The sequence below is a fragment of the Drosophila arizonae genome, chromosome 3, assembly GCF_054131065.1.
Source record: "Drosophila arizonae isolate 15081-1271.41 chromosome 3, UAZ_ARI_1.0, whole genome shotgun sequence".
In the NCBI taxonomy this organism is placed as follows: Eukaryota; Metazoa; Arthropoda; class Insecta; order Diptera; family Drosophilidae; genus Drosophila; species Drosophila arizonae.
This window is the reverse complement of record NC_142923.1, coordinates 12,345,873-12,361,238: the sequence shown is the minus strand read 5'-3', so window position 1 is coordinate 12,361,238 and position 15,366 is coordinate 12,345,873. Positions and strand designations below refer to the sequence as shown.

At 39.2% G+C, this 15,366-nt stretch overlaps 1 protein-coding gene across 2 annotated transcripts in view; it reads right to left on the bottom strand.

The window, feature by feature from the left end:
* Nucleotides 1-13,218, bottom strand: part of ham (hamlet) — a 39,768-nt gene extending 26,550 nt beyond the window's left edge. The window contains exon 1 of one of the 2 annotated variants that reach the window (XM_089463559.1): nucleotides 12,289-13,218. In XM_089463559.1, the coding sequence (XP_089319685.1) occupies nucleotides 12,289-12,349 (61 nt within the window). In that variant the 5' untranslated portion in view covers nucleotides 12,350-13,218. Of the gene's footprint in view, nucleotides 1-128; nucleotides 681-12,288 lie in introns of those variants that run through there. The other variant, XM_089463560.1, reaches the window with a different exon arrangement.
* Between the last annotated feature and the right edge of the window lie 2,148 nt (nucleotides 13,219-15,366).

Genomic DNA, 15,366 nt, shown 5'->3' with positions numbered 1-15,366 from the left:
CATAAAAATGCACTGATAAACGCGAAGGCTAGACGACAGGGGGCTGGGGTCGGGACTGTGAGGCGATGTATCCAGCTAACGATAGACACCAGATAAGCGATATGGGTATTTAGCTGAAACCAACCAACCTGACATAATATAACGTTCGAATAACATGATACGCGTTTCACTTGTAGCTAACACAAATTACAATTGTAAACAATTTTCAGATTCAGATTCCGATTGCGATTCCGATTCCGATTCCGATTTAGATACATTTGGTGGGCCGGACGCGACGCGACATGGCTACAAAGTGCGAGTTGAATGCACGGCCCACGTTGCGTATGCGCTATATTACAGATATTTCCTTTATACTCGAACGGTGTTTGCCGTTCTTCACTCAAATGTGTTTATGTTCGATTTGGTGTCGTCTCTATCTGCCGGTTGTCTTCGCAAGACTGAGAACCGAACGGATACGTGACGCTGGCAGCGCGACGATAGCGCAAAAGAAGAAAAAACACAAATCGTTGAGCTTCAACGAATGCCGGCGTCAGCGTCGACGGCAACGACAACGACGACAGCAACTGCGACTGCGACAGCGACAGCGACAGCGACGATTGAAAAATACTGTGATTTCGTTTGGCAGTGCGCGCACAGCGACCGAGACTAACTGACTAAGTGATGATGTTCAGTCGACTGCCGACTGCAGAGCACTGCAGTGGCAATGCCACCGGGGGGTGCACAGCAGAGGCGTCGCTTTGGTTGGTTGTTGCTGCCACTGTCGCAGTCGGCGTCGCTGCTGCTGTTGCTGCTGCTGCTGCTGGTAATGGTGGTGGCAGAAGCCACAGGATGCCACAGAGGATGCTGATGATGATCGAGCGGCTGACTATCTGCCATCGCAGGGGTTGCTAAAGAGAGTGACACCAAAATTGAGAGAGAGGAGAGCGAGAGAGCGAGAGCGTAAAAGCAGCAGAGCTGTATCTGTATCTGACTACCCTGCAGGCAGGCGCTCTCTGCTGCTTCTCTCTGTGTGTGTGCGGGTGTGTGTGTGTGTGTGCTTGAATCTGTGTCAGTTTTATAAGCATCCACAACAACAACAATAACGTTTTGTTCTGATTGGAATTGAACCGAGCCGAGGCCCTGGCGTAGCTCCTGCTTCAGCTGCTGCCAGCTTTTTGTTGTTGTCTGCCTGGCCGCAAAAGGATAGCAAGCACACACACACACACAGCAATGTATGCGTGTATATATAGCGCTCTTATTTACTCTGCACAGTTTTCCTATCAGAATGCAGCAACACACCACTGTGTGTATCTCACAGATACACGACAAAAACGTGAGCCGCATCATCAACAACAACAACAACAACGACGACCGCCGCAGTCACAGTCGCAGTCGCAGCCAGCCGCCGCCGTCGCAGCAGCAGCTGAGGGGAGGAGCCAAAGCAGGATAATAGGGCGTGCACATCTTCGCATTCATTATGCACACACACACACACACATACACAACCTCACTGAGACACCTACACAGCGGCAGACGGAGAGCCACAGATACACAGCTGCAGATACACAAACTGAGAGATACAAATACAGTTGGCTGCTGTGCGCCTGCTGTCTCGCTCGCACACACCTAACTTATTTGCGGTTTGCTGTGGGTGTAAGTGGGTGTGTGTATTGTGGCATGGCCAACCCCACTGCGCCCACACACACACACACACACACCGGTAGCTGCCCCTGCTCCTCCTGCTCACTGCAGACCTTTTGCAGTCAGACACTGCCAAGTTTCTGGTTTGTGGCTGCCCCCTCCTCGGTCCCCTCCTTCTCCTCTTGGAGGGTGTACGTGTGTGGGTGAGTGTGCTTGTGGGGGTTGGTTTTACTTGCTGCCACCTGCGTCTGTTCCTGTTCCAAAGCGTGCGCAATAAGCACACATTAGCCTAATGGCTGTGTGTGTGGGTGTGTGTGTTGCTGTGTCTGTGTGTGTGTATTGGCCACAAAAAAATACTCACGGCAATAATTGAAAGCGACTGCGTTGCCTTTTGGCCTGGGGGCTTTTTCTGTTGCGCTTTTTGCTTTCTTTTTTTTTTTTTTTTTTTTTTGCCTGTGTGGCGACCCCAACAAGCGAAATTTCTCAGTATATGTGTGTGGGTGTGAGTGTGGGTGTGTGTGTGCGGTTAAGCTATGTACATATAAGCTGGATTCTTTTTTTTGGCTCTTGGCCTTTGTTTGCAACTTAATTTAGTATCTGTCGTCAAAGTTTACGCCACACACACACACACACACACACACACACAAATGGATTTAACAGGTTGTGCTACGTATCGGGCATACATACATACATACATACATATGCGGAGGGTTTGTTATTCGTGAGTCGATTCGTTAGGCTGTTGCTAACAATTAACACGTACTTAAAGATATGCGCATATTAAAGGTGGGAAAGTACATTTTTGCCGTGTTTACATGAATTCTGATATAATAAAATAATAATAATAATATAAAAAAATAACAATCAAATAAAAAATAAATTTTTAAAAAATATATTTTGAGTAATATGTATAAACAGCTTTCCAAATAAAAATGGAAAAAATAATGATAAAATAAGGGCAAAAATAATATAAAAACTTAAAAACAAAATATGTGTATATTATGTAAGCCGTTTTCTAACTGGTAAAAAAATAAAAGTACAAAAATATTCCAAATTTAGAAACAAAAAATATATTTTGTTGTATATACCCAGACATCTAAATAATAATAAAAATAAAAAAATAAAAAGTTTCTAAATAGTTTTAAAGCTATCCTTAAAAAACTATCCAACAAACTTTTTGTAACAGAACAATTTCCTTTGTCAAATTACTAAAACTCCAAAAGACAGATTTCAAATGTTTTAATATTTCTTTACTAATTCTTTTCATATATTTATACTAAAAATATTATGCTAAAGACAACAAAAACTGTAGAAAATTTGTTTTCAGGTTTGTAAAAATTAAAATGTTAATAGATACTATTTCATAAATAAATTTTTTTTAAATATAAATATATTAAGTTTAAATCGCCTTCACTTGATTTCATTGAGTATTTAAACATATAAATACTATTATTTATTATATTATTATTACTATTTTTATTTTTTATATGAATATATTTATTTTTATATACATTTATAAATACTTAAACAAAAATAGATAAACTGAATACAGTTTGCATTGATTCTAATACCAACTTTAACTTTCTAATGAATAATTTTAACATAGCTATTTAATAACTCCGTTGACCTCTCTAAGCAGCCCATATATGCATATGTATGTATATATGTGTGTACATCAAGGCGTCATTAGTTTTTTGTTAAATACTTTATGTGGCTGTTGTTTCTTTCCTGTGGGAGGCGCTATCGGTCATTTTAATGGCTTTGCTGGGTTTTATGGGGGCGCCTAATGGCAAATATTAAAGCTCTGATGCTGTTTGCTGATTTCCTTAAGCACTTTCAGATCCCTATAATTGCTGTTGTTGTTGTTGTTGTTGTTGGTAAACATTAGCACGCGCTGATAATTGTTAAAGTGTTTTCTTTCCTACTTTTTTTGCCTGCGCCCGCATAAATATATATATATATATATTATTTTATTTTTTTTTTTTTATTTTCAATAGCTGATAAATTTATCTCAAAATTAATTTAAAAAGTACTTTAAAAAATGAAATCGCGCCGCCATAAATCAACATTCAACAGGAATAACATATATTGAGGCATGATAATTTTGCAAGAGGAATACAGGTTCGCAATGCCAAAGGTCCCGGCATATGTCAACCCTTTGTTGTTGGGGGTCGTAAATTTGTATATTTTTACTTGTTATTTATTTGCATGGGGCCCACTTTAGGGCACTAACTGCACGAAATGTCATAAAATATGAATACAACAAAAGCTGTCAGGCCAATGCCCAACTGTGTGTCTCTATCTGTATCTGTATCTGCATCTGTATCTCTATCTGCAACCGTAGCTGTGGCTGTATCTGTGTCTATTTGCGCTTGTCAAACAGCAGCAGTCAATTAGGCGCACGTCGCAGTCGGTTAGGTCATTATCATCGGGGTGCAGCGAGGGTTGCAAGGGTCGTCGCACCAAAAGTAAAGGGAAAAAAAGAGGGCTCTGAGGTTCTAATAGCGTTAAATTAAAACAACATAATCAACAACATTGCGCCCTTGTCACATAATTTAACACACACTCACACACACGCTTCACTCACTCCACTCACTGTCGCCTGCCCCGTGAAGCGAACAGATAGAAAAGGATTGGGTCGAGTTTATCTGGCGTGTATTTGCATTTCGCTTTGGTTTGCCATAAAAGTCAATGGCTTTTCCATTCGAATCGTTGTTATCGCCCCGCTCGGATTGCTCTAACCCAGGAACAGACACAAACCCAGGCTAGTCACACATAATTCATGTGTAAACACGCCTCAGAACTCTATTCATATTGAACATTGCATTACGCAGATTTTCTAGAACACGCAATAAATTTGTTATGCATAGCAGAATAGATAAGCAGCTAAGGGGCAAATGTGTGAGAAGAAAGAGTTGAGAATATATTGAAAAATGTATCTATAAATGGAAATGAATATTAATGAAAACATATGACATATATTAAAATTTTATCATGTTAATAATATTTGTAAAGTTGCACTTTGTAAACAAATATGTTTATATTTTACAATTTATTTGCCGGAAAAAATGATATCAAATTCATTCTACCCTAATTATTATATATTATAAATTTATTGTTTTGATGGACTTATTTTGCTTATTTGAGGATATCAATAAATTTCTAAAAATTGCATTTCATTGGAAGATGCTCACAGAAAGCTTATGTCAACTGTACACGCATTGACTATCTTCGCAATTAATCAACAAGAATAGAAATATGAAATGTTTATAACTTAGCCAGCAACAGTCGATAACAAAATTAGCTAATGATCTAACTGCGGCAAAATCTTGTTATGATTGTATATACTATCTGCTCACTTCCTTTGTACCTGATTAAATGGCCACAGGTGTGCTAAATCAGCAGAATCATGTTGATAGAAAGCTAAACACATACCAACATAAACCTAGATTTATAAAGTAAATAATATTCAATTATTATAACAATGCTAAATATGCATTTCTCTCTCTCTCTCTCTCTCTCTCTTTCTTTCTCTGTCTGTCTCACTCTATATATATACATATATATTTCATTCTTTCCCCTTCTGTTCAAGGGATTTCTTGCTCTTTCTCTCCCCCCCCCCTCTCTCTCTCTCTCTCTCTCTCTCTCTCTCTCTCTCTCTCTCTCTCTCTCTCTCTCTTATTTTAGAATTCTCCCTATTCCTCAAAACTTTCCTGGAAGGTGGCGCTAGATAAGAAATATACTTGTATGACATCTAGGCCTCTTTACATATACGTCACCAATAATATAAATAAATTTATATCATCCAATTACGGATATATCCTTTAGATCCCTACAACTGTCAGAGTCGCGCTGCTGTTTTCATATTCGCGCCAAATGTCCAACTGTGCTGAATAGTTTTTCTTTTATATATTCGCATGTCCTTAGGCGCTGCCCACTTGCCCCGCAATGCCCTGTGTCTTCAGTGCAAGGGACTTTACTCTTGCAGCCTCGTCGCCTCGTTGCTCCGCAGCCTCGTAGCTGTCGTCTATAATTAACTCAGCTGGATGGCTGATCTTTGACTTTGACTGTCTGCACAAGGACAATGGATCTTGAGCATATGTGCAGCAGCTTTTGTAAGAGATTTTCAACAAGTATGCGGAGAGTGCTCTAAGTTGGAGTATGAGTATGTGTATGAGTGTGCGCATGAGTATGAGTATGAGTATGAGTACGAGTATAGGTATTCCTGTACGTATTCGTTTTCGTATTCATATTCATTTGTATGCTGCCCCCTTTTTTGTTTGCAAGTTTCGCACTGCGGTGCTTGAAGAAATCAAAAGTCGTCTCGCTTATTGTTCGACGAGTGGCAATGTGTACTGTACACACATATGCATGTCTGTGTGTGTGTGCTGTGTGTGTGTGTATATGCCTTTGCTGATCTTGTAAGAGCTCACGTTTTTCAATTGTGTGTCTTATTGACATGCCAGCACTACCAGGACGACGGCTGCTATCGCTATTGTTCGGGAAACGGAAGTCCTGCCTTTTGCCGTACAAATGCCCAAAAATACAAAACGAAGAAGCCGGAGTAGAATCGCAATGCTAGGCAAAAAAAAAAAAAAAAAAACCCATACCGCGTTCTCAAGTCAAATTGAAGTAGTCTCGTCGCACTCTATAATTATAACGAGGTCAAATGCCAGATCCTGCTCTGCCCTGCCCGCTGCACTCTGGGCAGATGATGTCTGAGTAGGCGTGGCACGTAACTTAATACCAAAGCTGCAAACGCACTCGCTGCCGAGGCACGCGCCCCTAACAACCGGCTAACTACCCAGCGACTGCAATTCGCACCGGAAGACGCTGCAGGCAAAGATCTCTGCAGTTATCTCCAGCTGCCCCGGTCCGAGAGGGTTCGCCAAAAGCAAGAAAAAAGGACCCAGAAATACCTCAATATCACTGAGCGTACATACGCGGAAATCATTATAAAATGTCACTCACATGCGTAACCCTTCCCGGGCTAAGAACTCTGCTACATTTTGTATCTTTTTTTTTTTTTTGTTTTATTTTTTTTGCTATATATTTTTTTAATTAACGTGAGAAAACCACATGAATAACATATATCATTATTTGTATCACTTTTTGACTACATACTCCGATTTTTTCATTTTACACGCACACTCACACTTTCTTAAAAAAAAAAGATGACAGACTTTACGTTTCACTCGCTCGATATCAATTGATCGCCGAAGTTCTAGAGAGCTCCGCAATGAACGACGGCGCTACCACAAACACACACAACACAACACACATACATACACCTAAGCACTCACACTCGCTCATTTTGGAGAGCGAATTGTATGACAAATTTGACAAATCTCTCGACACAATACAACACAATTAAAAAAAAAAAAAAAAAACAAGCAGTACTAAAAATATTCGACCGACTTATACTCTATTTTTTACAAAGTGATTCTCTTATTGCACATTCTGAAACTGTTACTCCCAAGCATTTGCTTTCAAACTGCAGCCTGAGCTGCTTCTGAGTTTGAGAGCAAAGATTTAAAAAAAAACACAAACTTCATGGAAAAATATGTATATGTAAGTATAAATATATTTATAAACATAGTGACAATGAATATGTCCAAATATATTGTTTTCCTGGCAAATTTTACTAACAATAATAATAATTTGATTTAAATACTAAATTAACTCAATGAATCACAGTTTAAGTGCTCTACTTAATATGTAAGAATATTATATCAAGCCAATATACTCTGCTTAGCTCTCAAAACAGTGTATACTCACGACACAAGCACGATGCACGAGCTCCAAAAAAAATATATATATATATATATTTGTATTATGGCCTAACTGAAGTGCTAAGTGCTTTGATATCAATACTTGCTCGAAGCTGCGCAGTCGACGTCGTCGTCGACGTCGACGCTTGAGTATTGGGAGCAGCAGCGACAACAACAAAAGTAAAAGTTGGCATCACGACGTTCATCGCAGAGAAGAAACGTCGCTTTAGCCTAAAACCCATAAAACACGAGCACTTGCTCACTCATATCTCACTCTATCTCTGTCGCACTTGCGCGCTGTCGCGCCTATCTAGCGATGTCTCTCTCCCGCTCTCTCTCTCTCTCTCGCTATGTTGCTCTATAAATGTGTACTATGCACTTTATTGTTGTTGTTATTTGAAAGGCGATTATTTACTATCTATTTTCTAATATGAAAATAAACACATTAGCGATTAAAGGGAAGCAAGCAAACATTGATATGATCAACTTTTAGATGCCCTGTAAGAGAGACTCCATAAGCAAACCTTGTGATGTACACCTAATGTGATCAGATCACAGCATACCCTGTAAATAGTTGTCTCTTGCTAGAGGACATACAATACTCAACTATGTTGAAACTTGAGCCTTGTGGTTTGTTGCCGGCAAAATTCTGGGCACTCGCAGTGATACCCTGTGCCAGTCAAGGCTATCTGATTGTCAGGTATCAGACACTTTGTAAACAGTTTTATAATTGACAACAATAAAATACAATGTTATGGCTAGAGGTGTGATTAATATACGAGACCGAGTAATACCCTCTTATAGATGATATAGAATGTAATCGTAAGCCCAGACAGCAAGTTGATTTTAAGCTGAATTACTAAAGAGTTCAAGTTGATGTGATAGGAAAACCAAGTGAATATAAGGCAGATGGTATTGACAGTAAGCACTCGATAAAGGAAACTGAATACAGTCTTGACTGTGCTGACTTTTACTGCTCGCACACTTGTCGCTACTTGGTCAGACTAGATTAGGCATGACCATCGTTAATATGTACATATGTTTGTATATAAGGAATTTTATGAATGGGCCGCTTATCTTTATAGCTTACCATCATAACTATAGCCATCAAATCATATAAACTGTCGATTTGATTGTAATGGCAAAATGTCATTCCACGTCAAAAAAGAACTCCAAACTATCTCGTTACCAGCTACTAATCGTATAACGATGTGTATATGTTCCATTTAAGGACTGCCCTATGGCATACCATGATATATCAAGTGTGAACTATCTGTCATGTAATGAACACTGTAAACATAGGAAGACGAAAGACGAAGAACGGTACGACACTCATAAACAATGGTCCAATGACAAGAGAATGACAGTGGCGTCGATAAAGCAAAGCCCGCTCGTATACAATATGCGAACAGTAGACAAAGAGTGGGAGGGGGTGTGGAGGAGTGAAGGAGAATGGAGTATATAATCACGTTTCCCAGTAAGTCGGAATCAAAGTAAACACACGAAGCGATCTTGTCGCATAGGGGCCAAGAAATTGTATCAGCGACTCATAATATACATATGTAGCATATATAGAGGTCGGATCTCGTGTAAACAAGTTGCGTAGTAGGTCGAACGATAAAAAAATAAGAAGAGTACAGAAGGAAATTCAGCAACTCGCAAAGTAATTGAGCGACTGATTGAGTGACTCGACTGATTGATGGAATGAGTGTGCGTGAGTGCGAGTGTATGAATATGTTGCCTACGGGTCGATCGATTATGGCCGAGTTAAAAGGGTGCTTAACTTTATTGGCCATCATATAATCGTATATAACGTATACGCAGGGTCTGCTCGTGGCTATCTTTGTCTTCTATCTAGACAAGAGTTTCGTTTCGTATTTCGATTTTCGTTTTTTATCTGCAAGCGCACACAAACACTCTTGCTTTCGGTGGGGACAGTGCCAGTCTTTTGACTGTCGAATCGGGCAAATAAACGTCCAAAGTATTCGGTAATAAATTGTCGAAATTGGAAGAATAATTCGAGCATTGTAAATTCATAAATATATCAGGTGCCTAGAGGTGCCGAGGTGCCTGGCCGCTATGCCCGTCCATATGATGAAGCAACAATCTCATAAAACCGTCTCGATTCCATATTCTACTCAAAATAGCTGCACACTATTGTAGTTATTATAGTGTGTGTTTAACCCACTTCCCCTTGAGAGATATAGTAAAATACACGAGAAGAAAATTAAATAAAATAATAATAGTGATCAAGTAGGTTTCATAAATTTTTGGAAATTACCAGCGAAGCGCAAGAAGAAGCATGCCAGAGATCTAATCAAGTTTATAGAGCATCCAGCTGCAATAAACGCGCTGATAAAGCGTAATCCAATCTTGATCTTGTTGCTTATCTATCGTTTATCTGCGTCTCAGAGTGCCAAAAAACAAGTAGACTAAGACAGAGTGGGCAAGAGAGAGAGAGAGAGAGAGAGAGAGAGAGAGAGAGAGAGAGAGAGAGAGAGAGAGAGAGAGAGAGAGAGTGTTTGGGAGAGCGAGCGAGACAGCGATAGTCTAATACACAATCCATTGTCATAGTCGTTGACTATCTGGTTCTTTGGCGTCTTCCATTATCTGCGCTCGTGTTGTAAATAATATGAAGGCGACATTTTTATATTGATGTATTTATGGCGCACTAATGTGCGTTAAGAAACAACAACCACAGCAACAATAGCAAATAAATTGACTAGAGTCTTCACAATCATTATCAGCCACAAAATATTATGTTTTATGATCCTATATATAGCCATTTCTTGCCTAATTGAATGATATGATAGCAGGTTTAGAAAATATTTTAATAGCTCTTAATACAATCGATTCACAGGTAATAAAAATATAAAAAAAAACACACACACACACACACATACAGACACACGTACACACGTTGATACCGCTGTCCATTGCTGTCGCTCACGTTTTGATACGACTCTGAAATTTGAACATTTTAAAAATTTATTTCTAATTTTAAAGCCACCTTCATTATATAACAGGCTGATTTAAAGCTAATTCAAAAATAAACTTTTCATCGATTTGATTATGAGTGAGTATGATTCATTTAGGTGAACTATATAGCGCTGGTTGCGGTACACCCGCAGATGAGACAGAATCGTTGTATCGTTACATACCGCAGGATCTATATATACGCAAAATATATTCGCCTGACTATCGACAATATATATATGAGCACAAGCGATATTATAAGCCCGCATGTCTGGCTTCCCAGAATCCCAATCAACTCTCAGCGGCCCGAATTCAGCACGAACTTAAGCGCAATGCCCATGGGAAAGGGAAACATTACGCGTATATGCTATAAATAAAATTTATAATGCGATTGGGTAATTCTTTGAATCATTTCAATAATAACACAAATACTTGCATCAAGCTCCCTATATAGGCCAGATATCGTACTATATATGGGCCCATATAGTGCCTATGTCCGGAAATCTCTCATATCCTACAAGTAAGTTCATAGAACTAGACCACGCTGCAGATTATCAAATGACATAATGAAATGATAGCTCAAATAATTCTAGTTTTCCCTCTCCCTCTCTCTCTCTCTCTCTCTCTCTCTCTCTTTCCCTCTGTATTCTTCAGCTGCTATCGTCAAGCTTATGCAAATACTTAAATATACATATGTGTGTATATATATGTGTACAGACATATATTTGTTTTAAAAGAACTTGTTTCGCAATTTGTCAGGCGGACTTATCACTGGCCAACATTTTCAATGTCAGTTGATTACAGACAATTGCCAGAGCAGAACAGCGCCGAACAGAATAATCATCCGTTCCTCATGCATGCATTGAAGTATTGCTAAATGGCTTTCGGAAGTTTTCACTGATAAAAGCAGACTTACGGCCTGGCGACTGGATGCTTGGGGGCCTCTGCTTAAAATAGAACCAAATGATTTTGTTCACAGCTTTGAGCATTCACATGTGCGACTGGCTACAATTGTTTATCTGAACAAGAACAACAGAGCTTAAACTCATTTCAAACAGAGCTCCAAAAAAATAAAAAAAACCCCAAAAGAAGAAAAAAGCAAGAATAACAACGAATCAAAAGCCTCAACAATGGGCACCGAAGAAGGGAACATTAATTAAACATTTGTCAGGCAATACTACATGACACAGACGCCGTATCAGCGACTCACAATCGAGCTGTTGCTCAAGTCCCCCTGGTTTAGGTATCAGAAATTAATCGATGCGGCGCCCACAGCAAGTGCTCAATGCTTAAGTCTCAATCTCAGGGGGCGACTAATGGAAATGTATGAAAACTCTGATACAGGACTCAGCAGAAATAAGATGAATATGATATGTATTCATAGTATAATAGTGGTATAGTAAAGAAACTTTAATAAATAACTCTAATAATAACTGCATCGTAACTGCAATATTATTGGACTATCAATTTAGCCTTTAGTTCAAACCTCCAAATATCATATATATCTTTGTATATACATGGTTAGGGCAGTAGAAAAAATGTTTTGCTAAACTAAACTCAAAAAAGTTTAATTTTAAGGGGTGTACCTATTATTTTAATCATGAGTGTATGTATATATCATATCTTTGAAATATTCTCATTGGCTCTATAAGGCAAAACTTGTATGTATTTGGATTGTATTGTATTTGGATCAAATCGCTTTTATAATCCCATATTAAAATTGCAAGCTTAGAGTATGATCTTAGAGCAGTAAAGCTGCAAGGGGTAAAGTCTTATAACACCATGAGCAGTAACTGCATACACAGAGTGTTAAACTATATTTTTCATGATTAGGGAATATATATATATATACATATATATTCCAAAGTCATAATAATTGAAATGAAATATATGAAAATCTGTCCATTAGCTCTTCGCTTACCTTGACTGAATTTTCTAGCAATCGCTTTGGATCGCATTATAATCTCAAGCAGAGACGTCATTAATGCTGAGCTTCTCTCTAGTTATATCCACATGATATGCAGGACTCGATTAACATGGCAAAACGAGTTCAAGAGTTCAGGCCATTGACATTGACACACACTCAATGTGTGTGCGTGTGTGGGGGGTGAGTGTGTGTGGGTGAATGTGTGTGCACAATTAGAAATCACAACTTAAATCAAGAGCACAAAGAACCGACACAATTTAAAATTTGCATATGAGCGGGCGTTAGGCCATTCAAGTGGTGGGGGAGGGGGGCGTGGCGATGGCTAAGACTTTAAAATTTGTGGCCAGGCAATGTTTTGGGCTTCTGCTGCTCGCTTGAGGCACGTGCGAAATGCGGTTCAGTTGATTGGAAATACACACACACACACACACAATACATGAATATTTATATAGTATATACAAGCACATAGATATATACATATGCACTACATATATAGATCGAAAGACCGACGGCAAAAAGTGTTTTGTTGTTGCAGCGCTTTTGGCATACGAAAAAAGCAAATTGAAGTTTAAGGCACAGAGCGCGAAACAAAAAACGCAGCAACAACAACAATCAAAACTTTGACGCGACTCCGACTGTGTGGCACACACACCTGCCTATTGAAGCTCCTCAGAGGCGACTGACGACGACGATGACGACGACAACGGCGGCGGCGACGGCGGCGGCAACGACGGCGACAGCAGCGGCAGCAGCGACAGCGACGAAGCCACCGACAACGCGAGCCAAGTCTTCGAGTATTTCGTCTATGTGTAGTTGTTGTTGTTGTTGTTGCTGCTGTAGAAATAGTTTTTTTTTTTTTTTTTTTTTTTTTTTGTATTCAAAACTTTTTTTTAGTCCGCTCGCGACTGCGACTGACTACGCGGCGGCAACAATTATGGCAGCCAGAGTCCTGGCTCAACCACCAGCCAGCCACGTGTAGGTGTTGCTACAGCTCCACGTGTGCTTGTTTGTATGTGTGTGTGTTTGTGTGTGCCAAAGGACACTAACGACCAGCACGAGGTCAACGGGGGCAACCAGAGAGTGAGAGAGGGACAAGGAGCTGCAGAGAGTGAGAACGACAAAGAGAGAGAGAGGAGAAGAGCTCCTAAGCTTGAAGCAAACAAATACACACACAGAAAAAAGCGCGACGTAATTCATGCAAATGAAGTCACGCAAAATGACGGGAAGGGGGGGCAGCTGGCCAGGACTCGGCCAGAGCGCCCATCTCTTCGCTCGACAATATGGACTAGCGCTGGAATTGAACTGGACGCCGTGGCAGTGAGTCAAACTTCAGCTGCTCAGTGGAATGAAGCTGATAAGAAATATTTTAATTAAAAAACTTGAGCTGAGCAATAGAAGTAGCCAGGTCGAAAGAGTTGGCCCCCTTAGTGATGTCTCCGCATCTCGGTTACTTTCTCGTTGTCTCTCTCTCTCTCTCTCTCTCTCTCTCTCTCTCTCTCTCTCTCTAATTCTACCTCTAAAGCAAATTATTAGAATTATTATTTAATAATGGAGTACACATATTATTTCATAATCATTGTATATATATGATATTGTAATATTACTATTTTCCTATATTATACTATAATAGGTATAATATCATAGTATACAGTCATGTCACAAATAATGTTAGGTATTATACTAAATATTATAAGCCGTGTCTCGATAATTTGTACCCCGCTAAATAAAAAATCGCGATAAATCAAAAATCTATTCTCCTGAACAAAATTCGTTATCGATAATTCTCGATATTTAGAATTTCTGTGTAATTCGAAAAAAAAACTGAGCCATTGCCATTTCGAATTATCGGGACTCGACTGTATGAATATTGCATATATTATATGAAATTCCATGAAATGCTCTATTATTTAGATTAAACAAACCAAAAGAAAGAAAATTAATAAATATTTGTTTAAAATAATTTTTACTTTACAAACTTTTACGTTAATATATTTATTTTACTTTTTTTTCATTTTTATTTCATTAATTTTTTTATTTTTATTTTGAATATTATTTTATTTTTAAATATTTAGTATATTATATTTTTTTATTATTATTATTATTATTATTTTATTATTATTATTATTTTTTTTTTTTTTTTTTTTTTTTTTTTTGTTCTTACGAGTTTTTAATAAAAAGTTCATGTTCTTCTCTATAATTGATTTGGTAAACAACTTTATTTTACATTTATATATTTAAAATCAGTAAAATTTAATTTAAAAATTTCTGTGTTCTGTGTATTTGAATTAACATCATTGTTATAGACTTTTGAACACCTGTAAGTCTTAGATTCACATTCCCACTGTAAGCCGGGTCAAACTGCAAAAGTCATATTTGTTGAAGTTTTATGACTATTTGCATTTAACTGTAACCAAGATCATATCTGCGACTGCTGCTCACTTAACCTTGTTATCTAAGCCATCTATCTATATGCCTTGGGCACTTATAAAAGCCCACGAACATGCCCACACACACACACACAGAGGGAGACCACACAGCTCGTGCGCCAACCCCTCTGCACTCGCTGCCTTCACTAATGAACAGCCCTCGAGGCTCGACGCTAGGCCAGCCAATGGGCAGACAAATGGTCAGGGCGTCAGGGCCACCCCGTTGGGCAGTCAAGTGGCCCGTCGAGCGGGTTGGGGGATGGGATGGAATGGGATGGGATGGGGCTGCACGGGGTTGGGGTTTGGGTTTAGTGTGGCTCTAAGTAACTCTTGCTCGTTGCATTTGTCGCCTGCGCAGGCCGCGTGTCAGTCGTTTATCAAAAGCGAAACCCCCGTCGAGTATTGCCCACGTCAAGTGCTCGCAATCAATATGTGCATGTGCAGGGTAACATCCGCCACCCTGCCACACATCTTGCCTCGACTATCACCTGCCCTTCTGCTACTGTTGCTGCTGCTGCTGCTGCTGCTGCTGCTGCAGTCTGCGTTCCAATTTCAGCGCATTGCTCGCATTTTTTTCGTATTACGAGAAAAACTCATAATAAAAGCAACTCGAGCGAGTGAATAACATTTGTTTTGCCATGTCGTA